The 27784-nt window shown below is 37.3% G+C and overlaps 2 protein-coding genes across 3 annotated transcripts in view; one reads left to right on the top strand and one right to left on the bottom strand.

The window, feature by feature from the left end:
- The window catches only part of HSD17B12 (hydroxysteroid 17-beta dehydrogenase 12), a 154279-nt gene that overhangs the window by 55475 nt on the left and 71020 nt on the right, over nt 1-27784 (top strand). Inside the window, exons 2-3 of one of the 2 annotated variants that reach the window (XM_038562981.1) lie at nt 2038-2084; nt 3729-3804. The exons of the other annotated variant lie outside the window; for it this stretch is intronic. Coding sequence (XP_038418909.1) covers nt 2038-2084; nt 3729-3804 — 123 coding nt within the window. The remainder of the gene's footprint in view (nt 1-2037; nt 2085-3728; nt 3805-27784) is intronic. 2 annotated transcript variants of the gene reach the window in all.
- LOC119864146 (60S ribosomal protein L21-like) lies at nt 22094-22576 on the bottom strand. Its single transcript, XM_038562526.1, has one exon. The coding sequence runs from the start codon at nt 22535-22537 to the stop codon at nt 22094-22096; it is 444 nt and encodes a 147-aa protein (XP_038418454.1). The 5' UTR covers nt 22538-22576.

Here is a 27784-nt window from a genome sequence, read left to right as displayed (position 1 = left end):
GAGTCCTGTGAATTATTTAGTGAGTTTTGCTGAAGCTGAGGAGTTGTGAGAACCCTGAATTTTGCAGTCAGTTAGGGTGGATGCCTGTGGGGACCTCTGAACTTGCAGCTGATGCTCGAAGTGTGGACAGTTTTGCTGGGGCCCATGTCCTGCGGTTAGTATCAGAATTAAGTTGCATTATTATACTGATGTACACACTGATTATTGACAGAGCCCTTGTGCTATAATTTCATTGGAAGGAGATGGAAGATAAAGGGGAGTGGGTGTTCTCAACCAACTATAATAAGTAATATAAAAATTGATCAATCAGGAGATAACAGTGTGAGCACAGGATTTAGATCAAGGATTCAAACAGAAGAGGGTGGTGCCTGCATGGCTCTGTCCACTGAGCGTCTGGCTCTTGGTTTTGCTCAGGTCATGATCGCAGGATCAAGAGATCAAGCTCTTTGTTGGGCTCTGAGCTGAGCATGGAGCCTGCTTAAGATTCTCTCTCCCTCTGCCCCTCCTCCCCAGTGCAAGTGCACTCCCCCCACCCCAAACCCCTAAAGAACCCAAAGATCACTGTTTTGAAACCTCTAATGAAATTCTGTATCCCAGTGGTAATCAATGGCTGCTGATAAAACAACAAAGAAAGATAAGCAGACACGTGTCTCCAGCTGTATAAATCTGCAGTATCACTTATGAATATTCTTACCAAAAAAACCAAACTTGAATTTGATCAAGAATTGATAGGTAACCAGTAAGGGACAGAAGAACATGTTAGAAGATATTAGGGAAATGTAATCAGCAAATGCCAGGCTGGAAAAGTAACAGGACCCAGTATCTTCAACAAATAGTAGGGAAATTAGGGGTGGGGCTGGAGAGGGAGGGGAGGAGAAAGAGTTGGAGATTGAGAAAGGTAGGTGGATAGATAGAACCTATAGATTAAAAGAGATTTAATAGACATTAACCAATTTTAGGTATGGAGGTTATTTAATCCTGATTTGATCAAATTATTAGGAGTTTTCTGAAATACTTGGGGAAATTTACATACTGATTAGATAATTGATGTTTGATTTGATAGAAAATTTCATTAGGATTTATTATTTACAGTTTAAGAATGTGATGATGGTATTGTGGTTATTTTAAATAGCATATACTGAAATTCTTATGAAGTCATGATGTTAGTGATTTACTTAAATGATTTGAGGTGGGAAGAAGCAGTGGGGGGTATATAGTTGAAGCAAGAGTAGTTAAAATCATGTTGCTAGTCTTGGAAGCTGGGTCATGGATACATGGAGTTTTGTCACACTGTTTCTATTTTTTTTTGCTCAGCTAAAGTCTGGGAGATTTGTCCATGTTTTGAATATATCCGTAGTTCTTTTTTATTGCTATTTAGTATTGCATTATATGAATATACCTCTGTTTACTTCTTTTATAGATCAATATTTGGGCATGTTTATCATGCATAAATAAAGCTACCATGGATATTCTTTTGGTAGACATGATGCATTCATACCTCTTTGGAATTGCTAGGTCATGAGCTAGGCATATATTTAGTTCTGGATATAAAGCCAGGGATCTCTGGGTGGCGCAGCGGTTTGGCGCCTGCCTTTGGCCCAGGGTGCGATCCTGGAGACCCGGGATCAAATCCCACGTCGGGCTCCCGATGCATGGAGCCTGCTTCTCCCTCTGCCTATGTCTCTGCCTCTCTCTCTCTCTGTGACTATCATAAATAAATAAAAATTAAAAAAAAAAATAAAGCCAGACAGTTTTTTTTTTCAAAATGATTCTATCAATTTAAGAGCCACCCACCAGCAATGTATGAAATTATGAAATTTCAGTTGCTCTACAACTTTGTCAACACTTGGTATTGCAGTCTTTTAAACTTTAGCCACTGTGGTGGGTCTTCCATCTTAAATTGGAACCAGTAGTATTGCTTCATCTTTTACATCAAAGTATTATACAGGTCCTCTGATGTGTAACTGGTGGGTCCTAACTATAATTTGTTCTTCATTATAGTTCTTAATCTAAACTATTTTTTTTTTCTTTTCTCAGTTGTCACAGGTAGTACTGATGGAATTGGCAAATCATATGCAGAAGAGGTAGGTAATTTTCAAGACCTTTCTTTTTGGTGTAACAATAAAAGAACAAATGTGGGATGATCTCTTATAGTAGCTTTGATTTTTGAAGTTAAAAACAAATATAATGTTATATAGTACAATAGATATGTTTTATGTCTAGTCAGAAACACCATGTTTGCTTACACAAAGACAATTTTAAAATAAGTTTTTGTGCAAAAAGGAATATAAAACTTTATATCCCAGTAAGTTGAAATTGAGGAAAATATAGTGTAGTTTTATTTTATATTGTGTAATTATGGATAGTCATTAGTTTTTTTGTTTTGTTTTGTTTTTTTAAAGATTTTTATTTATTTATTCATAGAGACACAGAGAGAGAGAGAAGCAGAGACATAGGCAGACGGAGAAGCAGGCTCCATTCAGGGAGCCTGACGTGGGACTCGATCCTGGGCCTCCAAGATCACACCCCAGGCTGCAGGCGGCGCTAAACCGCTGCGCCACAGGGGCTGCCCGATAGTCATTAGTTTTAATGTCAGTTGTTTGGAACTATTTTTTGAAAGATGGCTGTATTATTATGGGATAGTTATATTTCCAGGCTAGTCCATGGCTTCGTTTTTTGAGAAGGAGGACTATAATTGACCAAAAGATATTAACAGACATAGGCAAAGGGTTCAAGTTCTCTGTAATGTCATGAAATGAGAGGGACCATGATAGCTTGAGGACCACTGTACAAAGCAGGAGCAATGGTAGTACTCTTTTTTTTTTTTTTTTTAAGATTGTATTTGTTTATTCATCAGAGACACAGAAACAGAGGCAGCGACACAGGCAGAGGGAGAAGCTGGCTCCATGCAAGGAGCCCGATGCAAGACTCGATCCCTAGAATCCAGGATCAGGCCCTGAGCCAAAGGCAGACGCTCAACCGCTGAGCCACCTGGGTGTCCTGATGGTAGTACTCTTAAGGCAAGCTTCCCTGCCTTCTAGTTCTGCTAAGGCACCACAGCTTATGATACTGCCCAGTTGTGATGACAATCCTGGCAGATCCACTGAATTTCTCATTCTCAATGGGGGATCTGTTTAAAATCTTTCTTTGATGCCAGTCTTTCAGTCTTTATGTATCCAGTCCAAAACAGAATTTTTTTTAAAGCTGACTTAAATTATAGAAGTAATAGATACTTATGATTTTATTTATTTATGTATTTTTAAAGATGATTTGTTTTAGAGAGAGAGAGTATGAACACGAGCAGGAAGGGCAGAGGGAGAAGGAGACTTTCAAACAGATTCTGCACCTGGGGCTCCATCTCATGACCCTGAGATCACATCCTGAGCCGAAACCAAGAGTCAGATACTTAACCAACTATGCCACCTAGTATTTATGATTTTAAAAACTAAAGTGTAGATGGGTACCAAATGAAAAGTAAAAGTTTTACTCCTTCTGAGGCCCTTTGACATTTATATACTAGCTTGATTTAGAAATATAACCCTTTGGGGGGATCCTTTAGTAAGGTCTTCGTTTTGGATTGCCCATTCATTACCGCTTAGGCTTATGGCTTTTTTCGTTGGGCTTATCATATTACCCGGTTTTCTTAAAACAAGAAAATATCTGATTTTTGTTTTTTAATGAATTATACAGGTGTAATTCAACTTTTTGGTGGTTTTTTATTGTTTCAGTTAGCGAAACATGGAATGAAGGTTGTCCTTATCAGCAGATCACAGGATAAACTGAATCAAGTTTCCAGTGAAATAAGTAAGTTTTTCACACACCCTCTTATCCTTTTATGTTTACAAAAGGAAAACAGCTAATCTAAGTTGAATGTTTTCAAGTAGGTATTTAGCACTGACATTTATTTAGAGTTCAGAAAACTTTCTAATGTTGTTAAAGGGATGTCTTAAAATGGATCATCGGTTTTTTTCAAATTAATAATAGGACTGTTAAAATTTCCTTAAAATGTTTTTTACTGACTTATTTAGTTGTTGTTAGGAATCAGATTATCTGATTATTTTATCATATTCTACTTAAACACCTGAATTCCTTTTCTGTTGCTTTATTTCAGTAATCTTGCATTTTTAACTCTTTGACATCATTTTTTAAAAAACAATTTTATTACTATTTTTTTAATTTAAATTCAATTATCCAACAGATAGTACATTACTAGTTTCAGTGACATCATTGCCTCTAAAGGTATATGTAATTGAAGAAAAATACAAAAGACTATCTATACACACACAAGAGGGAATCTTTTGAGCTTTCTTCTTAGTCACCTATGCTCGAGACCTGAGTTACCATATAACAGAGATTCTTAACTGACGTCTAACTAACCGACCAGTTGGATAAAGCAGTGCTGTCCATTTCCTTGGTAGAACATACTGGCTGCTGTTTCCAGTGTGCTGTTTACGGCTGGTAGGCTTCTCAGTTGATACTTTTATGCTTTTACCCCCACAAATCAAATTATTTGCTATAAGAGTCAGCTATGTTTGTTCCCAAACTTATGCTGAGTGCATTTATTATTTAATATTTCTGCACACTGATGCAGTATTTGTGGAGAAAGGGGAGTTATTTCTACAAAAACTCATTTGAATGCTCTGAAAAAAAGTGAGTAAAGCGAGTTCTTTTCAGAAATCGGCTGTCAAATAGTGATAAGTCAAATGTAAAATAATTAGAAAAAATGATAAAAAAAGAAATTTGTTCTCTAATTGTTCCATATGTGTTGAAATTTTTGCTGCCCTTTAAAAGAACTGAAACTGCAATCATAAATGATGTGTTATGGGCGTGGGTTAGGCAGGAAAGTCTGGAATACCAGTCAACAGATCTAAAGTCAAGTGTAAGACCTGGGGTCCTACACAGGATTGGTGAATGAATTACATTTGTGCAAGAGTTAAATTAAATAAAATGGTTACAGTGTATATATATTGTTTTCGAGGATTCCGACTTTAACTTCTATGAGTGGGCAACTAACAAACTCTTCCAATTCTTTCAGATGAGAGAGGATTTCTGCTGTTTTTTTTCCAGCTTTTTTAAAGATATAATTGATGTATAACATTGTGTAAGTTTAAGATGTACCACATACTGTATTATATTACTAACATTACTACCTACTATTAACATTTATATGGTGTTTTATTACTTATTTATTCTCTCATATATATTATCTTCTTTTATCTTTCAAACATCATTGTGATGTATATATTTTTATTATTGTTTCTTTCCAGACCATAGCTGGTCCTTCTGGACAGATTACATACAACTCAAATGCACTTCATCTTTATGTAAAAAACAGATCTTTATAATACTAAGTATGCTAAATCTTTATAAAAAAAAAAAAGTTGTTTTTTTTTTTTAAATCCTGTTAGTGGGCACAGATCTTTACATCTTTGGCATTTAAGGGGTTTTACTTTCAAGGTATGAACTATGTGAACACAACACTTGAAGCTCCAAGACATACAGTATTTTGAAGTTGTGCTAAGGTATAAATTTGAATTAAGCCATGAGATTAATGAGCCTGAGGCAGTTAACTTAGATGTTAGTTGAACTTATTACCTGGACCTTAATTCTGTTTTTTCTTAGTTACTTGTGCTCAATGTATAATTAACTCCTAAAATCATAAAAATATTTTATTTGTGCATGTGAGTGGGTAAAATTGGCTGTTAATGGAAGCATTTACTAGTTACTGGAAGTAACAGTTCATAGTTGAAATATAGAACCTTTGATTAAATGGAATGTTGAATTTTGAAATGCTATGATCTGAACAAATCCAGCATCTAGTTGTTCCCGAAAGAAGTGGAAGCTCCTAGCAGTCTTTTAGAAAATGCTCCAGCCTGTACAAAAATTGTTCAACAAGTCAGAAGTATACTTTAATGATATTTGAGAATTTATTAATGTGTGATATGAGGTGACATGTAACTCTGGGCAGAGATGTGGTTCTGGATAAAGACAGGATCCTGTTCAAACATTTTCATGAAGGGACAGATGGTCACGCACTGAATTGACCTTTATTATGTTTTCCTGGGCATCATGTAAATTTAATGACAAAAATGGTATCAGCAGACCAGGTCCTCAGTTCTAAGTTGAAGAAATAGAAAGAGGAGATTATATATGCCTGCACAGGTTTTCAACTCAGATGTAAATCATCTCTTTGGTAGGATAATGTTTCCATGGACATATCTATTTCAGGAGAAGGAGGGACCCGAATTGAATGTTGACAGAGTTAGTTTGTCTAACACATCTTTATTGCATGCCCGTGTACAAGGTCCTCTGCTAGGCAGTCAGCAGACAGTGGTGAACATGATAGAGGCAGTCCTTGCTTTCATGGAACTTATAGTCGAGTGGAGGAGACAGAAAAAAATAGTTGAAAAAAGCAAAAAACAAAACAAAGCAATCAGACAAAGAAATAATTGCAGCTTGTAATAGTGCCAGGTAAGAAACAAAGGGAGGACATGGGGAGGTTTTCATTTTGTAGCAGTGTGGTAAATTTTATGATTGACAGGATGTTAAAGGGCTAGACTAATAGCCTCTTGCCCACATAGTGGCACTCCAATTATGATGCTGGAACCTTAGGTGAAGAGAGGATCCACTAGGCTCTCTTCGGGGGTGTAGTGGTGGAGGGGTTGTCTGTGCAAGTTGCACATGATAAATCCACTCTAGCATTCCTATTCTCTTAAGCCTTTGAATCGCTGCTTCTACATTATGCCAGGGAAGTTGTGGCTTCTCAAACTTCTTAAATGTAGGGCCATCATGGAGTCCCAAGTTTCAGTCAGCCAGCCAAGTTAACTCTTAGAGCCTCATCCAGTTATATAAGCTAACCATTAAGTCCTAAATCTTGAGTAAGTGATTCATATTTTAAAAAATACCCCAATCCAGTATTACATTATGTTTTCCTTGGTCTAACATTCTTAAACTCATTCTCACACAGATTCAGATTTCCTAGGTATCCACGAATACAAATTAGCAAACTTTTGCAATTATTTTTGTTTATAAGTTATTACGTTATGGATCAGACTTTATACTTGTTCCCCCAAAGAATGCTGTGATCTTACCCTGTTATGAGTAGCAGTAAGAGATGGTCTAGTTGGGTCTTGAAGAGAAGAGGAATTCTCTTGCATGGAAACTGCACTTAGAGTTATCATGAGGTTATGCAGGTTCTTCAATCCTGGGAAAGCTAATCTCTTCAGACATAGGAGAGCGGGCTTCTTCTCTTTCCACTGGCAAGGGAGGCTCAGAATAGCTGGGGACTTCAAGATCCTTGGCTTCAGCTGAGTCCACCCAGATATCCCCATCCCAGGTCTCATTCAGAGTTTTCACTTTTATACATGAGACATGGTGAGTCTGCGGAGTTCAGCTTAAATTGTAATTCTGTACCTGGCACAGTTAAATCTGATATTAGCAAGGTGAGCCCTGTGGCTGTAAGACATTAAGGTTTTTATTGGGGCTGCCGTAGAAGTTCTCTGGTTCTCTGTTCATAAATGAGAGCTGAGTGTTTAAGGACCCAAGCTTGTCATTTTCTTTCTGTAAGTGCTACAGTGCATTCAGAAAAAGCCATGCCATACCCTAATCTTTGTACTCATCATTTCTGCTCAACTCAAATGTGACAACCACTTGGTCCCTTGAAGCACTTCTTCACTAGATACTTTATTATAATCAGTAGCCAGCTTTAATTTAACTAATAGTGATAGGACTGCATTATGGATCAAATCAAACCAATACCAAAATTCTTTGAGGTCTGTTTTTGGGAATCCCACTCCTGATACCAATTTCTGTATCACTCAGACTTTAGTCAAGAAATATAGGTTAAGCAAGTTAGTTTATAACTAGGCTAACTTGTCTTTTCTAGTCCAGGTCTTACATTCACTCCAGAAGGTTAAACTCATCCCGCCTTCTTTTCTATGTGACTGAAAGAAGAGGGAAGGGGGATTGAAAAACAAACCGCGTGCCAATTGAGAAAAAATAGGGACTCTTCTGAGCTCCTGTCACCTTCTGACTCTCCACTGTTTTGTTTTGTTTTTTTAAAGATTTTATTTATTTATTCATGAGAGACAGAGAGAGAGAGAGGGAGAGGGAGAGATACAGGCAGAGGGAGAAGCAGGCTCCATGCAGGGAGCCTGATGTGGGACTCTATCCCGGAGAGAGAGAGAGAGAGAGAGAGAGAGAGAGAGAGATACAGGCAGAGGGAGAAGCAGGCTCCATGCAGGGAGCCTGATGTGGGACTCTATCCCGGGTCTCCAGGATCAGGCCCTGGGCTGAAGGCGGCGCTAAACCACTGAGCCACCTGGGCTGCCCTCTCCACTGTTGTTATATAAACTTGGGGACTCTGTTTCTTTAGGAGCAATTTCTTGTGAGTGTGGAGGACAACATATTTTATCAAAGTTCTTCAGGAAAATTTTTAAAGGATTATATATAATTTAGTAGGGAACTAAATGTTTTGCCAACAATGGATAGTGCCTTCTCAGGATCGACTGCTTTGATGAATTTCACTTCTTTGTAAGGATACCTGTCACCCGTTGAATTAATACAAGCTGAGAGTCAACCCATATATAATAAGCTTATTTTATTATCTTTGTTAGCCAGGATTTTTCTTTTTTGTTAGCCAGGATTATTAATATATTCGGCATTATGATTGATTTTAATTTGTCAAAGAAAAAAACTCCTAGATCATTTTTGAACTCTGAGCTAAATTTTTACATTCAAAAAACACAGTTTAAAGAAGACTAGCTTTTAGAACAACCTATTGGCTCACAGAATATAGAGATGGTGATATTTATGTTCATATTCTTACATAGCAGTTGGTAATTCTGATTATATCCACTTTAATCAGCTTTGATTTTAAAAAACCACACATTTCTGTCTGATTAAAAAACAAAGGGTGCCAGGCTCACTCAGAAGAGCATCCAACTCTTGATCTCGGGGTTATGAGTTTGAGCCCCATGTTGGGTGTAGAGGTAGCCTAAATAAATTGAAAAAAAAAAAAAACTAGAAAAGGAGTTTCTCTTTTTTTGTTAATTATCTCAGAGTGTAAATCTTTGGGATAGCTGTGTAACTCCATAAGCTCTTGAAATGTAAAGCTTTTAATAATGGAAATCTTGGTTTGTAGTCAACAGAGGAAGAGGGAAAAAAAGAAAAAGAAAAAATTAGTTTCACTTTTTCAAAACTTAGCTCTGATCAAATCTGTAGATTTGACCTAATAAGCGTGTTTTGCAATTTTCTGGTGCACTGCCAGTATCATTAATGTGATGCCTTGTTATATTTAGCCTGTTTTGTTTACATAAGTTCCAGAAGATATTAGTGCATCTTTTTACTTTTGTGGTTAGTGAAACTAGAACCACATGATGTTAGGATCAGAGATCATGCAGCCCCTAGAGTCATGTATGTATTTCTGTCATTTCTGTAATTACCAGGAGTATTTTCATTGCCCTTGCAGTTCACATGTTCTAAGGTAAGGAACCACCAGAAACCAAAACCCAGCCGGTTTGCCTCTCCGGATTTTGCTCATGGTACCTGTGATTGTAGAGGTATCCTCTGACTCCAAGATCCCCAGATTTGTCTGGGAACTTTCTGTTCCCAGAAAGTGACCTTCTGTCCCACCCATGAGACTGAGATTCTGTAAGCTATCGAGCAGGTGCCAGGATAGTTTCTTTGAACTGTTGTTTCTACATATTGGAGTGTAATTATTGTTCCTTACTAGTGGGTTTGTCATGCCTAATGAAATGAGATTTACTGTTAAATGAAACATTTCTGGCATGGTCATGGTTACAAATTTGTTTTATCTAATTATATCCTAGTAGAAAGAAGGATGGATTCTTATTGAGCCTATGCAAATAATTACATTGCCATGTAAGGTGAAAGAACTCAGTAAGGACATGTATACCATCTGACCATTGTTCTGATTATTACAGACAAGGCCGATCAATATGTGTTGTATTTTCTATACAGTTTCCATCTTTAAATTTACCTCAACAATTTAATAGTTTTTGTTCCAGTTGCTATTGCTTCATAACAACTACCCCAAACTTACCAATGTGAGATAATAACCACTTTAGGTGGTCAGAAATGCTCATCAGGAGTTTCACCAGGACTTGGAGGACAATTCCTTTGCTTCTTATGGCATTACTGAGTTCCCTAACTGTGATACTAGTTTGTGGAGAGACTGGTGCAAAAGATTTAAGGTGGATTCTCTCACAGGGCTGGTGCTGTGGTCGGGAATGACGAGAAAGCTGGACTCAGCTAGGACTATTGAGCGGAGTGCCCGTGTGTAGTCTCTCTAGCGTGGCCAGAGCAGGGTAGTTGGACTCCTCACAGGGTAACTGTCGTCCCTCATGGTGAATGTTGCAAGACAAAGCACAAGCTCATATCGTTTTGTGACCTGCTCTCAGAATTCAGAGTATTACTTTTGCCAGATTCCTTTGGTCAAAGCAGACATGAGCCTGCCCAGATTCAAGAGGAAAGGGATAGACCTGACCTCTTGATGAAGGAGTGACATGGTAACATTGGAAGAACGTGTGGGAAGGGAGAGATTTTTGGAAAATAAAATCTGGATCTGGAAAATACATCTGCCACAGTTTATGAGCTATATTAAGTTTTTTTCAGGAAATATTTTTCTTGATTCCTGGGGGATCGGCTGGAGCAACATACCATTCAAAGAGTACTTCATGGGCAGCCCAGGTGGCTCAGCGGTTTAGCGCCGCCTTCAGCCCAGGCCTGATCCTAGAGTCCCAGGATCGAGTCCCACGTTGGGCTCCCTGCATGGAGCCTGCATCTCCCTCTGCCTCCCTCTGCCTGTCTCTGCCTCTGTCTCTCTCTGTCTCTCTGTCTCTCTCTCTGTGTGTGTCTCTCATGAATAAATAAACAAAATCTTTAAAGAGAAAAAAAAAGAGTTCTTCATTCCAGTTTGCCCAAGTACAACAGCCACAAAGGTGGGTAGTGAAAAATTAAGAAAGAAAAATGTTTTCTCAAAAGCACTATTAAATTTCCTTAAACTGATTTCATTCAGTTGCAAAGTGAATTCTTGTTCTATTGGATCTTGGGTCAAAAGCATGCTAGTGTCTGATTTTCAAATAAGAATCCTCTAGACACTGGCTCAGTTTCCTGGTATAATCTGTACCATAGTCCAAGCTTGGTGGCAGCATCAGGTTACACTGGATAGGAAGTCTGACACAGGAGTTGATTTTTTACAGCTATGAGTGACGGTCAAGAGTATTACAATAGGCCTCTTTCTACTGAGGCTATTATTCTTTGGATGTTTCTTCCTAAAGACTCAATTTTCTGACCTGGCTTATGGGCTTCCAGCTTTGGGCAAACTTGAAGGAAAAATAGGAACCACCTGCTAATAAAACTGATGATCTCTGGTTCACTTACTATAGTAAATAAGTGTCAGAATAGAATACCGTATTCTGGTATATGATTTAGTCAGTGATTTTCCTGAGGGCATGAGCCTTATGGTAGGTACTAAAGGCATTGATAAAGCTCCAGGGACCTCTGTGACGTGTGTTTTACAATTGTCGCCAATTAACCGTAATCTTAGATATCATTTTGTTCATAGTTGTGTGCCAGTCTGTGCACAGGATCATGAATATGTTTCTGTCCGTCTTGAAAAATACATACTTGTTGAACGATATTCATTATTAGTTACACTTTGGCTCTCCCCATGTTGTGGGCTTGATAAACAGATCAGCTCTCATAAGAGTTGAGCTAATTAAAGATACTGAGGACATACTACCTATATTGTTTTTCCTAATATCCTCTCTGCTCAGTAGTGCTACCTAGTGGCTGTCTGAGAAATACCAATGATAGTTTGGGTATAAAATATGTCTAAATCAATTTTATTATTTTTAATTTTGTGGCCCAAATTTGTGAAGGCAGTAGCATAAAGGGTTGCCAGGAGACTAGTGATTATAGCAAAATACAAGCATACTCACAGGTGCCTGAGACAAGAAATGATTAGAGCTTTGGTTTAAGTGACAGTGATTAAAATAAAACATAGCCTTAAGAAACAATAGTTACTAGGAAATACAGCTTTTTTAGAAATGAGAAACTTTTGTTAAAAAAACGTTTCAAGGGCATGACGAAAGTCAACACAAAAGCTTAAAAAGTTAACAGGCTATTAGAAAGTGAGAGTGTTTGGGGGAGATAAGGAACCTTTGTTGGCCAGACTGGATACTGAAGGTTCAGAATAATTTTTTTACAGCTTTCTCATTAAGAGAAGACTATATTATCAAAGATCAAGTTCTTCTCAACAACTGGTTTCAAACTACTTAATTCATAAGCTTTCTTTGTTGATTTTAATGTATTTTATACACTTACTTATACATATATTTAGATAAGTTAACACTTTCACCTGAAGCTTAGAATGTGTTAACTTTACGTTCTGTTGTTACATGGTAAGATTCACCTATCACAGTGACTCTGCCATCCCAATTGGGAGTTTTCTTTAAGAGGCCTCCTTCTTTAACTCACTGTGATATTAGTATAGTATCTTAGGGTCAACTAAGAATCATAGAAGTTATATTTGACAGTGCAGAGCAATACAATCATTATTGATACCAAGTTTGTCAGAAAGATGACATTTGCAAATTTTACACGGAGGACAGGAAGAGTAATTCACATCAGTGATTTGCAGTATTGTCTAAAGTTTAGAAGAGCCCATCCTTTCATAAAGACACCAACTGTCATAAGTTGAAATCGTTTGTGGAAGCAGTGATAATAAACTTAACTGATAAAATCTATGTAGAAAATTTAAAAGTTCAAAGAATGCTACAGTGACATTATATTTCAGACTGATATGATCAGAAAGGAGACATACAGTCACTTTTAAAATTCAGATGGTCAAACCAGTTCTAATTTGGCCAAGGTTCTACCTCAATTAGGACTAAAATCTCCTAAGTATCATTATGAATTTGTCTATTTCTTTGTTATTAGATACATTAACATTTAAGGGCCTTGTGTTCTCTTGATGACTTAATTCCTTTAGCATTATGAAATGACCTTCTTTATCTTGGTAATATTCTTTGCACTGAAATCAACGTTGTTCATCTTTCTCTTGGTTAGTGTTAGCATGGTATATATTTTCTTTCTGCCTTTACTTCTAACCTATATGTCCTTTATATTTAAAGTGGGTTTCTTATGGGCAGCATAGATTTGATCTTTTTTTTTTTTAAATATACAATTTGATGATTTCTGCCATTTAATTGGGATTCTCAGGACATTTATACTTAATGTTATTGTTATTGATATGATTGGGTTAAGATCTACCCATTTCCTCTTTGTTTTCTGTTCGTCTCATCTGTACTTTATTCCCTTGTTGTTTTTCTGCCTCTGTTTGGATTAATAACATGTTTTTAATCATTCCATATTATTTCCTTCCTTGGCTATTGGCTGTACATCTTTTTTCTTTGTTTTTGGTGATTGCTTTAGATTTTGCAGTGTTTAGCTTTTCACAGGCTCCCACTACTTCATGTAGAGCATAAGAACTTGATAGCAGTATACTCCTATTCCCCATACGTTGTAATTCTATGTATGTTATGGATTGTATAACATTTTTGCCATAATTTGTCAACTATATTTTAAAGAGAATTAAATTTATTTTTAAAAGTCTTATTTATGTACACATATATTATTATTTCTGATGCTCTTCATTATTTTGTGTAGATTTATAATTCAGTCAATCTTGTTTTTTTTTTTTCTTTCTTGCCTAAAAGATTTTATATCTCTTACAGTGCTGATCTGCTAGTGATGAATTCTTTTTTCTAAGTGTGAACAAAAATTTTTACTTTTGAATGTATTTTCGTTGGGTATAAAATTTTAGGCTGACAGATTCTATTTGCCCCCTCTCAGTACTTTACTTTCCTTCATTGCATTCTGGCCTGTAGTGTTTTTGACAAGAAGTCTGTTGTCATTCCTATCTCATTTTTACCACCTTGTATAAAACACTTTTATTTTTTTCTTTTCTGGTTACTTTTAAGATTTTTCTCTTTATCACTGGTTTTAAGTAATTTGAGGTCCCTTGGTGTACTTTTCTTAATATTTTTCCTATTTGGAGTTTATTGAGCTCAAATTTGCATGTTTATAGTTCTCATTATATTTGGAAAAATTGAGGCCATCAAATATTTTTTCTATCCTTCACTCTATTTGTAGAATTCCAGTTACACATATATTAAATGGATTAGGGTATGTGGGTGGCTCAGTATTTGAGCATCTGCCTTCAGCTCAGGGCATGATCCTGGGGTCCTGGGATCAGGTCCCACACTGGGCTCCCACAGGGAGCCATCTTCCTTATCCCTCTGCCTGTGTCTTTGCCTCTCTCATGAATAAATAAAATCTTTAAAAGAAAATAAATGGATTAAAGTCATCTCTCAACTCACTGATGTTGTTTTTCCTTTTCTTTTTTGGGGAGGAGTCTCTTTTCTCTTTGTGTTTCATTTTAGGGAGTGGTTTTCTAAGCTAATGTGGGATCTAAGCCTTCATATTTACTAATCTTTTTTTCTCTAGTGTCTAATCTGCCATTAATCCTGTTAGTGTTTTTTTTTTTTAATAATCCAGACATTATATTTTTCTCTCAATAAAATTTTAGGCCATTTTTGTATCTCCCTTATCTCTTAAAAATGTTCACTCTCTGGAATTCTTGAGTGGCTCAGTGGTTGAGTGTCTGCCTTCAGGTCAGGTCGTGATCCTGGAGTCCCAGGAGTCCTGCATTGGGCTTCTCCTTCTGCCTGTGTCTCTGCCTCTTTCTCTGTGTCTCTCATGAATAAAATAAATAAAGTCTTTAAAAAAAATGTTTGCCCTCTACTTCTTTGAACATACAGTGGCCCTTATCTATGGGGGATGTGTTCCACGACCCTCTACTGGATGCCTAAAATTGTGGATAGTACTGAACCCTGTACATACTGTTTTTTTTCTGTATATACATATTTAACATGAAGTTTAACTTATAGATTAGATACAAGAAATTAACAACAAAAATAATAGAATAATTACAACAATATACTGTAATAGAAGTTATATGAGTGTCAGTCTCTCAGAATGTTTTATTGTACTGTCCTCACCGTTTTTGTGATGATGCGAGATGATAAAATGTCTATGTGACGAGATGAAATGAGATGAATGACTTAAGTGCTGTGACCTAGCATTGGGCTACGTTGACCTGCTGACAGTTCATCGAAAGGAGAATCATCTGCCTCCAGACGGTGGTTGATTGTGGCTAACTGAAACCATGGAAAGCAGTATGTAAATAAGGATTACTGCTCTTAGTGTGCTCTTGGTCTTGTTTGGTCCCTGTCTTCCTTGCTGTTCATCTGGCTCATGCTCTGTCTACACTGCCTGGTAACCCGAGGGGCTCTGCTTCCCCACATGCTCAAGCCCGTTTCCTCAACTCGGGGGAACTATTGATCTCTCTTTAGGTTCCTCTCTTCATTCCCATCTAAAAAAGTCTCTAGGCAATAAGTTAAGGCAGCGGTAGGGCTCACCTCATTTTTCCTCCTTCTCATGGGTATTACTATTCTGAACTGTCTACCTTGCACTCACTGAAAACCATCATTTCATATATTTTGTCCAGTTTTTTCAGTTTAAGGCAATGGAGTAAATCTAGTCTCTGTTATACCATCATGGTTGGAAACAGAAGAGGCCCATACCCCTTCGTTTTTACCCTTACAGATTTCCTGGTAAATATAATTATTATCTTGCACATGTCTATAAATGTTTGGTCTGCATTAGGATTTAAAAAAAGAATAGGACTAAATTTTTTTTTGCATGTTTTCAGTGAGCCTGGTATGGTCAAGGGGGATGGGTCCACTTTACAAGTGTTATTTTGGTGACTGAAGAGCTCTTGTAAAATGTCTTAGTATTCTTAATCTTGCACAGAAAGCTACTTTTGAAATTCAGTTTATGTTCCAATTTTGGCATAAGTGGTTTTCTAAGCTAATGTGGGATCCTGTAAAGCTGTCCAACTAAATAGTTTCACCAAGTGTACCTTACTGCCACTTCATTACTGTTTGTTACCAATCGTTTCCTCTGCTACAGAACAACATCTGTAATATGGGTGGATATTTTGTTAGAAATGTAGCATACCTACCAATTAGTTGGCCTAGCCAAATTAGCATGTGTTGATCTGCATCTCCAATTAAGGCAGCTGCTTGAATGTTGCTATTCTACAGCTGGCATTAGGCATGTGGGAGTGGATTGCACCATGGCCAGACACTAGCAATACCTCTTAATTAAAACATTTGCTTATGTTTGCATGGTTTCTTTAAAACAGTAAGTGGTCGTTCCAATTGGATTATTGATGGCTCAGTAACTTTTATGTAAAAAAACTTTTTTTAGTTGAGGAAACGTGGGACCTAGGTGTTCTGAAATGAGTCCCATTTAAGCAGATGATTGGTATTTCTCCTCCCACTTTAAAATTATTAGTTGTTACTCTAAGTGGATAATTGTAATTTGGGGTATGGACTTAAACTGTAAAGGAATTCGTGGAAAGGCGTATTCTTTGGATGTATTTATGTAGTCTTCAGTGCTTTTATGTACAGATTGCTTCCCTTTTCATCATGGAGAGAAAGTACTTTGAAAGTGTTCTGGAAAAGATTCACTTTAACTTGATTTTTCCGTCAAATAAAGTTATATATTTTCTTGTCAGTTATCCACTGTTTTAATAATCTTATTGTACCATTACATCTTAAATGCAGAGTTTATGTTACATGCTACTCTATAACTATAAATCTTTAGCTACAAAGTACTAATTTAAATGACTTATTGCTATATACAATGCCAAAATCAAACGGAAGATGAGTCATTAAAACTGACAAGAAATTTCATAAACTTTGAATACAATTAATATCTAATGACAACAAGCTAATAGTAATAAAAAATGTTGATGTTGAATCAGCTTTTATTATGTTTCCATTCTAACATTGTAGTGATATCATTGTAAAATCTAAAATGTAATCACTCTTCAATAAAAATACTAAGCCACAAAATGTAAGTATATTCATTTTGGGGGAACACAGTAGAATCATGTTTAGGTATGTGTAGTTTAGCAAACATACCCTATGTGATTTTCAGGGTCATTTCTGTTTAGGAACTACTGATAGGAGGCACTTGGGTGGCTCAGTGGTTGAGCATCTGCCTTTGGCTCAGAGCGTGATCCCGGGGTCCTGGGATCGAGTCCTGCATCAGGCTCCCTGCAGGGAGCCTGCTTCTCCCTCTGCTTGTGTCTCTGCCTCTCATGAATAAATATATAAAATCTTAAAAAAAAAAAAAAAAGGAACTACTGATAGACTAAACTCCTCACTTTTTAAATATGGAAACTAAGTCTGAGAAACCAAGTCATATCAAGTTAATGACTCAAGTGGGGAGAGTCTGGCTTCTTGTGCTATGTTCTCCATTACCCCTCTGCTCTTAATTTGTGCTTTAAATATTGTAGCTGGGGAACTAAGTGGTAATTTGGGGGAGGTAAACATCACCAAAACATAATATCACAGTTATGTAGCATCTAGAGATTAGAAAACAAACTAAACTGAACTTGCATCGTGTCTGTGTTTGAATGCAGTTACCTATTACAGTTATTATCATTGGATCAATTTTAGGATATGTGAACATTTTTATTAAAATGAATGTATTTATTCCTTTTTTATTTAAATTTTTGAAAAACTTTTGAGTATAGTCAACATGCAATGTTAACATTAGTTTCAGGGGTAAAACAGTGGTTCACATTTCTATTATACATTAGGATATGCTCACCACAAGTGTAGTTACCACCTGTCACCGTATAACATTATTACCGTATTATGGACTATATTCCCTGCGCTGTGCCTTTACTCATTCTATAACTGGAAGCCTGTATCTCCCACTCCCCTTCACTCATTTTCCTATCATCCCACAACATGTCCCTCTGGCAACCGTCTGCTCTCTATAAGATTGATCCTACTTTCTGTTTCTCTATTCCTTTACTTGTTTCCTTTACTTTATGTTTCACATATGAGTGAAATCATATGGTACTTGTCTTTCTCAGTCTGACTTATTTAGTATAATATCCTTAGGTTCATCCATGTTGTTGCATATGGCAAGATTTCATACTCTTTTATGGCTGTGTAATACTCAGTGTGTGTGTGTGTGTGTGTGTGTGTGTGTGTGTGTACACACCACATCTTCCTTATCCATTCATCGACTGATGAACTCTGAAGTTGTTTCCATATCCTGGATATTGCAAATAATGCTGTAATAAACCTAGGGGTATATGTATTCCCTCAGATTAGTGTTTTCATATTCTTTGCGTAAATACCCAGAGATACAATTACTGGATCACAGGGTTGTTCTATTTTTAATTTTTTGAGGAACCTCCATATTGTTTTCTACAGTGGCTGCACCTGTTTACATTTCCACTAACAGTGCACAAGGGCTCTTTTTTCTCCACATCCTTGATCCATCCTCCACCAACACTTGATATTTCTTGTCTAGCTATTCTGACAGGTGTAAGGTGAGATCTCATTGTGGTTTTGATTTGTATTTCCCTGATGATTAGTGATGCTTAGCATCTTTTCATGTGTCTGTTGGCTGTCTGTATGTCTTTTCTAGAAAAATGTCTATTCCGGTCCTCTGCCCATTTTTTAGTTTAAATTTTAGGTATTTAATGTACAGTGCACTCTTGGTTTCTGGAATAGAATTCAATAATTCATCACTTACGTACAACACCCAGTGTTCATCATAACAAATGCCCTTCTTAATACTTGTCACACATCTAACCCATCCCTCCCCGCCTTCCTCCATCAACCCTCAGTTTGTTCTCTATCATTAAGAGTCTCTTATAGCTTGTTTCCTTCTCTTTTTTCCCCTCTTGCCATAAATTTATGTTTGTTTCTTAAATTCCACCTGTAAGTGAGATAATATGGTATTTGCCCTTCTATGACTTATTTTACTTAGCTCCATCCATGTCATTGCAAATAGCAAGATTTCATTCTTTTTGATAGATGAGTAATATTCCGTGTGTGTGTGTGTGTGTGTGTGTGTGTGTATGTGTATACACCACATCTTCTTTATCCATTCATCAGTTAGATGGACATTTTGGTTCTCTCCATAGTAGTTTGGCTATTGTTGATAGTGCTTCTGTAAACAGGGTGCATGTATCCCTTCAAATTTGTATTTTTGTATCCTTTGGATAAATGCCTAGTAGTGTAATTGCCAGATCATTGGGTAGTTTATTTTTAACATTTTGAAGAACCTTCATAGTGTTCTCTAGGGTGTCTGCACCAGTTCACATTCCTACCAAGTGTAAAAGGGTTCCCCTTTCTCTGCATTCTCATCAACAACTGTTGCATTCTAGACACCAATAACGAAGCAGCAAAAAAAGAAATCAAGGAATTGATCCCATTTGCAATTGCACCAAAAACAATAAGATACCTGGGAACAAATCTAACTAAAGAAGTAAAAGATCTATACTCTGAAAATTATAGAACACTTATGATAGAAATTGAAGACAATACAGAGAAATGGAAAAGCATTCCATGCTCATTGATGAGAAAAACAAACATTGTTAAAATGTCTATACTACCCAAAGCAATCTACATATTTAATGTAGTCCCCATCAAAATACTACCAGCATTTTTCACAGAGCAAGAATAAACAATCCTGAAAGTTGTGTGGAACTGCAAAAGACCCCAGATAGCCAAAGTGATTCTGAAAAAACTGGGGGCATCATGATTTTGGATTTCAAAGTATATTACAAAGCTATAGTCATCAAGACTGTATGGTACTGGAACAAAAACAGACACATAGTTCAATGGAACAGAATAGAGAACCCAGAAATGGACCCTCAAATATAAGGTCAACTAATCTTTGACAAAGCAGGAAAGAATATCCATGGACAAAAGAGTTTCTTCAGCAAATTGTGTTGGGAAAAGTGGACGGTAACATGCAGGAGAATGAAACTGGACCACTTTCTTACACCATACACAAGAATAAATTCAAAATGGATAAAAGACCTTAATGTGAAATAGGAAACCATGACAATCCTAGAGGCGAACACAGACATCAGCCTCTTCAATCTCAGCCATAGCAGCTTCTTACTAAACATATTGTCAGGAGGCAAGGTAAGCAAAAGCAAAGATAAACTATTAAGACTTCATCAAGATAAAAAAGCTTCTGCACAGCAAAGGAAACAGTCAACAAAACTAAAAGCAGCCTAGGGAATGGGAGAAAATATTTGCAAATGACATATCTGATAAAGGATATCTAAAATCCTGGATGGTTTAGTCTGTTAAGCATCCGACTCTTGGTTTCAGCTCAGGTCATGATCTTGTGGTTATGAGATCAAACCTCACATCAGGCTCTGTGCTCAGTGAGGAGTCTGCTTCAGATTTTCTCTCCCTCTCCCTCTCAAATAAATAAACAAACAAACATAAATAAATAAATACTTTTTCTAATTAATAAAAACAATATAAACTCAGGATGTAGGAAAACCATACACACACAGGTTAGCAAGAGATCGCAAAATTCCGGGAATCTCATGTTCCCTCCCAATTACTACGCCTTCCCCCCCACCCCGAATTTCTTTATTTTAATTATAACTAAATTTCAAACATCTAATATTAATTTCTAATATTATCATTAATTTTGACTTATTTGGGTTTATATACATTGCATGATACACTATGTATTCTTTTGAGTTTTGGATTCTTCAATCAGCATATAATTTATAGATGCAACAGAAATGCATGCTCATATGCTCTGAAGACATGCCCAGGATTGTTCCCAGTAACATTACTAATAGCAAAAAACTATAGTTCATTTATTTACCACAATTTAGTTATCTGTTGTATTGTTGATGGACATTTGAGTTGCCCATTTTTGAATATTTATTTTGGATCTGTACCTATAAGAGGACTTAAACTCTTTAGACATACTGAGAGTCTCCTTGTCATACAAAAAACATTGCTGGCACTATCAAATAATTTCTTAAGATAATGTTGCAAATATAATAGGTGACTTGAAATTAGCACCGAGACAAAGTCTTTCTGCAGATTGCCGCCTCAGAAACAGAACAAAAAAACACCTAAGGAGACTACATGATAATAAAGATAAAAGACCCCACGTATACAAGTAAAGTATGCAAAATATGTCCTAATTCAAGTCAGAGTCAAATGTAGTCTAGTTAAGCCCACCTTAGGGAAAGGTGTGGGGAAGAATTGAGAAAGGCTCTACCACAGGCAACAAAGGCAGAAAGTCATAAAGGAGAGACCCCTGGAGTAATAAAGAGCCGTACTGAGCCAGAGCTTTCCAGAATATTTGTGGGCGCTGGTCACTATTTTACCTCTGTAATTATGGTTAGACAGGTGACAGCACACGGCTGCAGTTTCATCATTCATATGAAAGTTTTGATTTTTACACCCTAGCTTTTGGTGTGCTTTATGAATGTTAAACCTAAACATATCTATAGTTTGAAAGCTGAATGTCTGACTTTTTTATTTAACTTTTAATGTATAAAGATTTTGTAAGTCAGTTGACCTAGTAGTTTGCCCTCCCAAGTGGTGAATGGTTACTAGTCAGGAGATATAAAGTACATTTCAAAGATCATGTTAAGGGTGAAGGAACTAAATATGCTGCAAATTACTGCATTAAATGGAAAATAAACAGTTGTAAGATCCCCCTCTACCCTTGTCTTCTCTTTCAAGTTCATTCTTGAAAACATAAGAACAGATATGTGTCTTTATAAAGTTACCTTGTACCATCATAATCAAATCATGAATTAAAATATTTTTGTTATTTCTTTGGCTTTGTCTTCTTTCCGTCACCCTTTCACACACAGTGCTAAAGCATTATTAATTTTCTCCTGGCACAACTGCATGATGATCTCTATAAGAAGGGCTTAATATTATTCCAATCATCATTTTACACAGCAGACTGCCTCTGGGACTCTTTGACAATGCAGCTGCTTATGGTAGATGAAAGAAATCAAGTATTGTGGTACAGACTTTTAGGGGGATATTAATGTGTTTTTATTTTATTTTATTTATTATTATTTTTTTTTTTTTTACAATCCTGGGGTCTTTTATTATTTTCTTTACAGTTACCATGCCATGAATTCATAGGGAATGGGTTCCAACAGTTCAGGCTCCTTTCCATTGGTTCTTACAAAGTGTGCTTCTCTGGGTGGGGCAGGCTGGCGCTTGAGTTGAGTTGAGTTTTCCTTCACACACTTCAGGAAGCTATCTCGGCTCTTTGAGTGTTTAATATGCTCAATGCGGACATTAATTCTCTTGGCAAGAATCTTGCCCTTAACTTGTTTGTTTACAACAATGCCAACAGCATGCTGAGTAACATTGTAGACCCTTCCCCCATGGTAACATTTGTGGGGCATTCCTTTTTGAACAGTGCCCATTCCCTTGATGTCCACAATATCACCTTTCTTATAGATTCGCATGTATGTGGCCAAAGGAACAACTCCATGTTTTCTAAAAGGCCTAGAGAACATATAGTGGGTACCTCTCCTCTTTCCCTTTGTGTTGGTCATTTTGGCGAATTACTGGAAGATGGCGGTTCCGGCCAAAAGGTAATGTGTTTTTAAAAGCAAATAAAATACCCTGTGTATTAGCCTGTGATCCAGGATGAATGGAGAATCAATCCATAGGAATGGTTACTTTTTCTTGAATAGTATGAGCATTGTGGGAATATGAATTGTTCCTGATCTTTTTTTGTGACTAAATTTTAAGTTGTCAGATGCTTAGGAATGGTTTTGGGAGAAAGAAAATACTTTTCAAGCCATTTTAAAGATGTTTTGAAAAATTTTAAAGAATGTTTTGAGGAGAAATTTTTTGTCTTAATAGATTTTTAAAATATTTCAGTTTATTTATTTTTAAAAGTACACTTTATTTTTTAGAGCAGTTTTATGTTCATAGCAAACTTGAGTGGAAGGTACAGATCCTGACCATATACACAAAGCGTCCATTCCGGTCAAAGTCCTGGGTAGTGCCTTTGTTCCAGTCGACGAACCTGTGCTGACATACCACTATAACCCCCAAACCCATAGTTCAGTATAAGTTTTTCATACTCTTGGAAGCAATAAATTTAAATCTCAAACTTTTGTTGTTATGTGCTGCCTACAAAATATTTCTTTTTGATGGCTGCATTTGGATTCCTTACCTTATTCCTCTTTGACTTTTAAAAAATGGCATGAGAAGTACATTTTTTGCTTCTTTTCCTTTCATTTTTTATGTTTAACATCTTATATTTTCAAAAAATATATTTTGCTACATGCCTATCTTTTCTGTCTTTATATTGTACACTGGGCATAAGCTGAAAGGGATCAGTCTAGATTTCCAGTCAGAAATGCATATGCAGGGGTGCCAGGATAGCTCAGTCAGTTAAGTGGCTGCCTTTGGCTCAGGTCATGATCCTGGAGTCCTGGGATTGAGCCCCACATTGGGCTGCCTGCTGATCCCCTGCTGCTTGTGTTCTCTCTCTCTCTCACTCACTGTCCCTGATAGATGATGATGATAGATAGATAGATGATAGATAGATAGATAGATAGATAGATAGATAGATAGATAGATGCATATGCTTTTAGAGACCAGATAGAAATGAATCAGGTAGGCTAAGGTGAGATAAGAAAGAGTGGAGAGGCCTGGAGAACTGAAGAACCCTCCCCATGTAGAGATGGCAGCTCCACCTTATTGTTACCATGTGGCAATGCAAGCCCAGGGTGCCATATTTTCCAGTTATATTAGAAGAATTTAAAAAGGAAATGAAGATGACTTGTATAAGATTTTGCAATTTTGTATCACCTTAGTCTTAGAGCCAAGCAAAGTTGAGCACCCAACAACTCGTGGACCACTATTTTCCTTCTTTATTTCTATTGAGCCATTATTCTTGTGACGATTACATGTGCTGGAGACTGCCCTGAGAGCTTTGTAGAAATCAGCTCCTTGAATCATTGAACAGCTCTCTGAGATTGGTACTTCTGTTGTCCCCATTTGAGAGAGGACACAAGTAAGATACTTGTGGTAAGCAGAATTCTAAGATAATTCTGAAGATTCCTGTCCCATGGTGTACACACCCCACGTAATCCCAGATTTGAGTGTAGGCAGGCCTGGTGGATATAATGGATGACATTCTTGTGGTTAGGTTACATTATATGGCAAAGGTGAAGTGAGTTTGCAGATATTTGGTCCCATCAGTTGACTTCAAGTTAGTCAAAAGATTATCTTTGGTGGGACTGACCCAATCAGGTGATCTCTTTAAAAGCCTCAAGTCTTCCCTCAGGTGGCAGATTGAAAGCACCAGAAATGCCCTTCCTTTGGCTTGTAGAAGCACACTGCTGTGTGTTGGGAGGGCCACGTGTCAGGGAATGGCAGGTGGCCTCAAGGAGAGGGGTCTCCAGTTGTATAACCGCAGGGAATAGAATCCTGTGAACACACACAGGGTGAGCTTGAGGGTGGAACCTGAGCCTCTGATGAGATTGCAACTTTCTGAGACTTGAGCAAAGGACCCAGGTATGCCGTGGCTACATTCTTGACCTACAGAAACTGAGATAAGGAACGGGTGTTGTTTTAAACCACTCAGTTCCGTGAGGAATTTGTGATGCAGCCACAGGAAGCTAATAGGATCACGTTGCTGAGGAGTGGCAGAGCCAGGGTTGGGCCCAGGCAGCCCACTTACAGAGTGTACTGCCTCGTGCGAGCACGCCATTCCAGAAAGCTCTTTGAGCAAGTCATTGTGAAAATGTTTTTTTAAAGCTGCTTTTCTGTCGTGCATGACCACAACATGTACATTCTACTATGATGTTCTGCTTCATAAACCCACTTTTATAAGCAACTCAAATTAATTTCTTCAAGTTCTCATTTTAATCTTTTCCCCTAAATTAAAAAGCTGGTAGATACATAGTTACACCCTCACAGTTATATACATGGCTAACAATAACTTACAGATTATATATTAAAATTTGTTTTATTAAAAAGCCAAACTTTTTTCTGTATGGTGAACTAATATTAATGTTTCCTTTCTAATTTCTTTGGTATAAAATTGTAAAGACTGATCATTTTAGAGTATGTAAATAAAGTGCTGAAAACTCTGTGAGGTATTGTGGAAAGTTTATTTTCCTTGATTCAATTTGAAAATGATGATGGATAATTTTAGAACTTGGTTGTTTAATTAATGACATTCATCTTGAACTTCTTGACCTTCAGAATTTGCAGTTTACCTTACTTACATTTCAAAATCATGAGGTGGAATTTATCATTTTTCACTTTACCATTCATCTACTTTAAATATGTGGGTGGCAAATGAGACCTGCTCAAAGCAGTGGGGAGGACATAGCAGGAGTATATATAATCTCCTGTGTGGGCAGGAAAGACTCTAAGGAAAATCTAATAGGCATTTATCAGGTCTTGTTGTAGACATTAATAATTAGTGGATCTGAATGATTAAGGATTATCCACCTTCTTAAATGAGCTGGAATCCAGACCTTTTAAAAAAGTGTTCTGGACTGTGAAACTGACAACATTGTTTTTATCCAGATTGTTCTATTAAATACCAGGAATTGTTACGAGAGCATGATGCTGTGACCATGGATTAGTTTTTAGGTGACCTGGATCCATCTTGGGTCTTCCACTGGGCATCTTTGTAACCTCAAACAGTCTGTTGTACTTTGTGCAGGATGGGTTCGTTCCTGTCTGTGACACTGATAATACCTGCTCTGTGTAACTTAGCAGATTGTTGTGAAGATCAAACAAGGTAATGTCCTTAAGACATTTTTGAACGTAGGGGAAGGTCTAACTTTCAATCTTTGCCCTTCCAGGTATAATATGTTCATTGCTTTCTTGGGGCAGAATGAGAAATTTAACTGGTTTTCACCCAGGGCAGTCCACAAAATGTCTCCCAACACGATCCACACTGCTTTCCCTGTGGGCAGGATGCTTGCTGCAGGTTACTGAATTTTGCTCATCTTTCTGCTTTTCGTCATCCAGGCCTCTAATACCTACTGCTAAAGAAAATTTGCCGCTGCTTTTCCCATTTCTGGTTCTAACAGGCCGCCACTTGAAAAGTTGTTGGAATTCATTGACATTTGCAAAATAATTTTGCCGACTCAGGTGTTTGAGAGAATAATAAAAGTTAGCATCTCCGTAATTTCACGGGAGATAACCGGTAGCAGGATCTAGGTGATCTGCTCCCTCACATTCCCCAGACTCCTCCTTACTCTCCTTTCTCTGTTTTATATTGCCTCACATACTGTGTGCTGTGCAAGGTAGCATCTCATACGCATGCTTTTTTTTTTTTTTTCTTTTTAAGATTTCATTTTTAACTAATCTCTACACCCAGGGTGGGCCTGGAACTCACAGTCCTGAGACCAAGAATTCCGTGTTCCACTGAGCCAGCCAGGTGCCCCTACGTGTGCTATTCTTATATGTATCTTGCCAAATATATGTTTACATATATATATTCTTATACATATGTATGTTGCATTTCTACGTATCATATACGTGACATAATCACACATAAGGATATTATCTCTTGTATCGTTTTATTCTTCCTGAGGAAGATGTACAAGCCTCTTTACTGCCTTTTTCTCTTCCAAGTTTTTGTTTTGTTTTGTTTTGTTTTGAGAGAGAGAAAGAGAGAGAGAGAGAAGGAGAGTGAGCAGGAAGCAGCAGAGGGAGATCAGAGAGAGAATCTTAAGCAGATTCTATGCCTAGCACAGAGCCAGACAGGGGACTCAATCTCAAGACCCTGACCTGAGCTGAAATCAAGAGTCTGATGGCTGAAGGGCTGAGCCACCAGGCCCCGCTCTTCCAAGTTTTTATTTAAATTCAATTTAGTTAATATACAATGTAATATTAGTCACAGGTATACAGTTAGTGATTCCTCACTTACATACAACACCTATTGCTTTTTTTTTTTTTTTTTTACTAAACTTCCTACAGTGAAATACTTTTCATGACTTCCCAATGAAATGTGATGTGCTTTCATAGCTCTTTTTTTTTTTTTTTCATTTATGATAGACACACAGTGAGAGAGAGAGACAGAGACAGAGACACAGGCAGAGGGAGAAGCAGGCTCCATGCACCGGGAGCCCGATGTGGGACTCGATCCCGGGTCTCCAGGATCGCGCCCTGGGCCAAAGGCAGGCGCTAAACCGCTGCGCCACCCAGGGATCCCGCTTTCATAGCTCTTAATTCTTGTTTGCTTATGGCATTTGATAATGAGGAATGGGAGCGGATAAAAGGGAGAAAAAAGACATTGGCCCTTACTTTTCCAGGTAACTTTTCATGACAGTGATGCTGTGGTCATTGTTGAAGCTTATAAAGGTAAAAGGATATTGGATGTCTGGCTGGCTTATTTGGTAAACTCTTGATCTCAGCATTGTGAGTTCAAGCCCCACATTAGGTGTGAACACCAGAAGTAGGCTAACAAATCTTTGGGATTTGACAATAGGCTTCCTCAAATCTACAATTAGACTTCCTAAAAATTGGACTGAAAGTACATATATAGGGACATGGTGTTTATTAAGATGGACAGTGTGTTTTATATTTTACATTACATTGTGTGATATTTATCCTTTGAAAAATTTTCAAGCATTCAATTTTTTGCTTAGAAATAATTGAGAAGTGGGGTGCCTGGGTGGCTCATTCAGTTAAGTGTCTGACTCTTGGGATCGAGACCCGTATCAGGCTCTGTGCTTAGCATGGGGTCTGGTTGAGATTCTCTCTTTGCCTCTCCCTCTGCCCCCGCCCCCATCTCTCTCTCAAGTAAGTAAATAAATAAA

The sequence above is a fragment of the Canis lupus genome, chromosome 18, assembly GCF_011100685.1.
Source record: "Canis lupus familiaris isolate Mischka breed German Shepherd chromosome 18, alternate assembly UU_Cfam_GSD_1.0, whole genome shotgun sequence".
NCBI lineage: Eukaryota > Metazoa > Chordata > Mammalia > Carnivora > Canidae > Canis > Canis lupus.
This window is presented reverse-complemented; position numbering and strand designations above follow the sequence as displayed.

What these genes read in the sequence shown, in the direction of transcription:
- LOC119864146 (XM_038562526.1), bottom strand. Translation starts at nt 22,537, where the DNA reads ATGACCAACACAAAGGGAAAGAGGAGAGGTACCCACTATATGTTCTCT.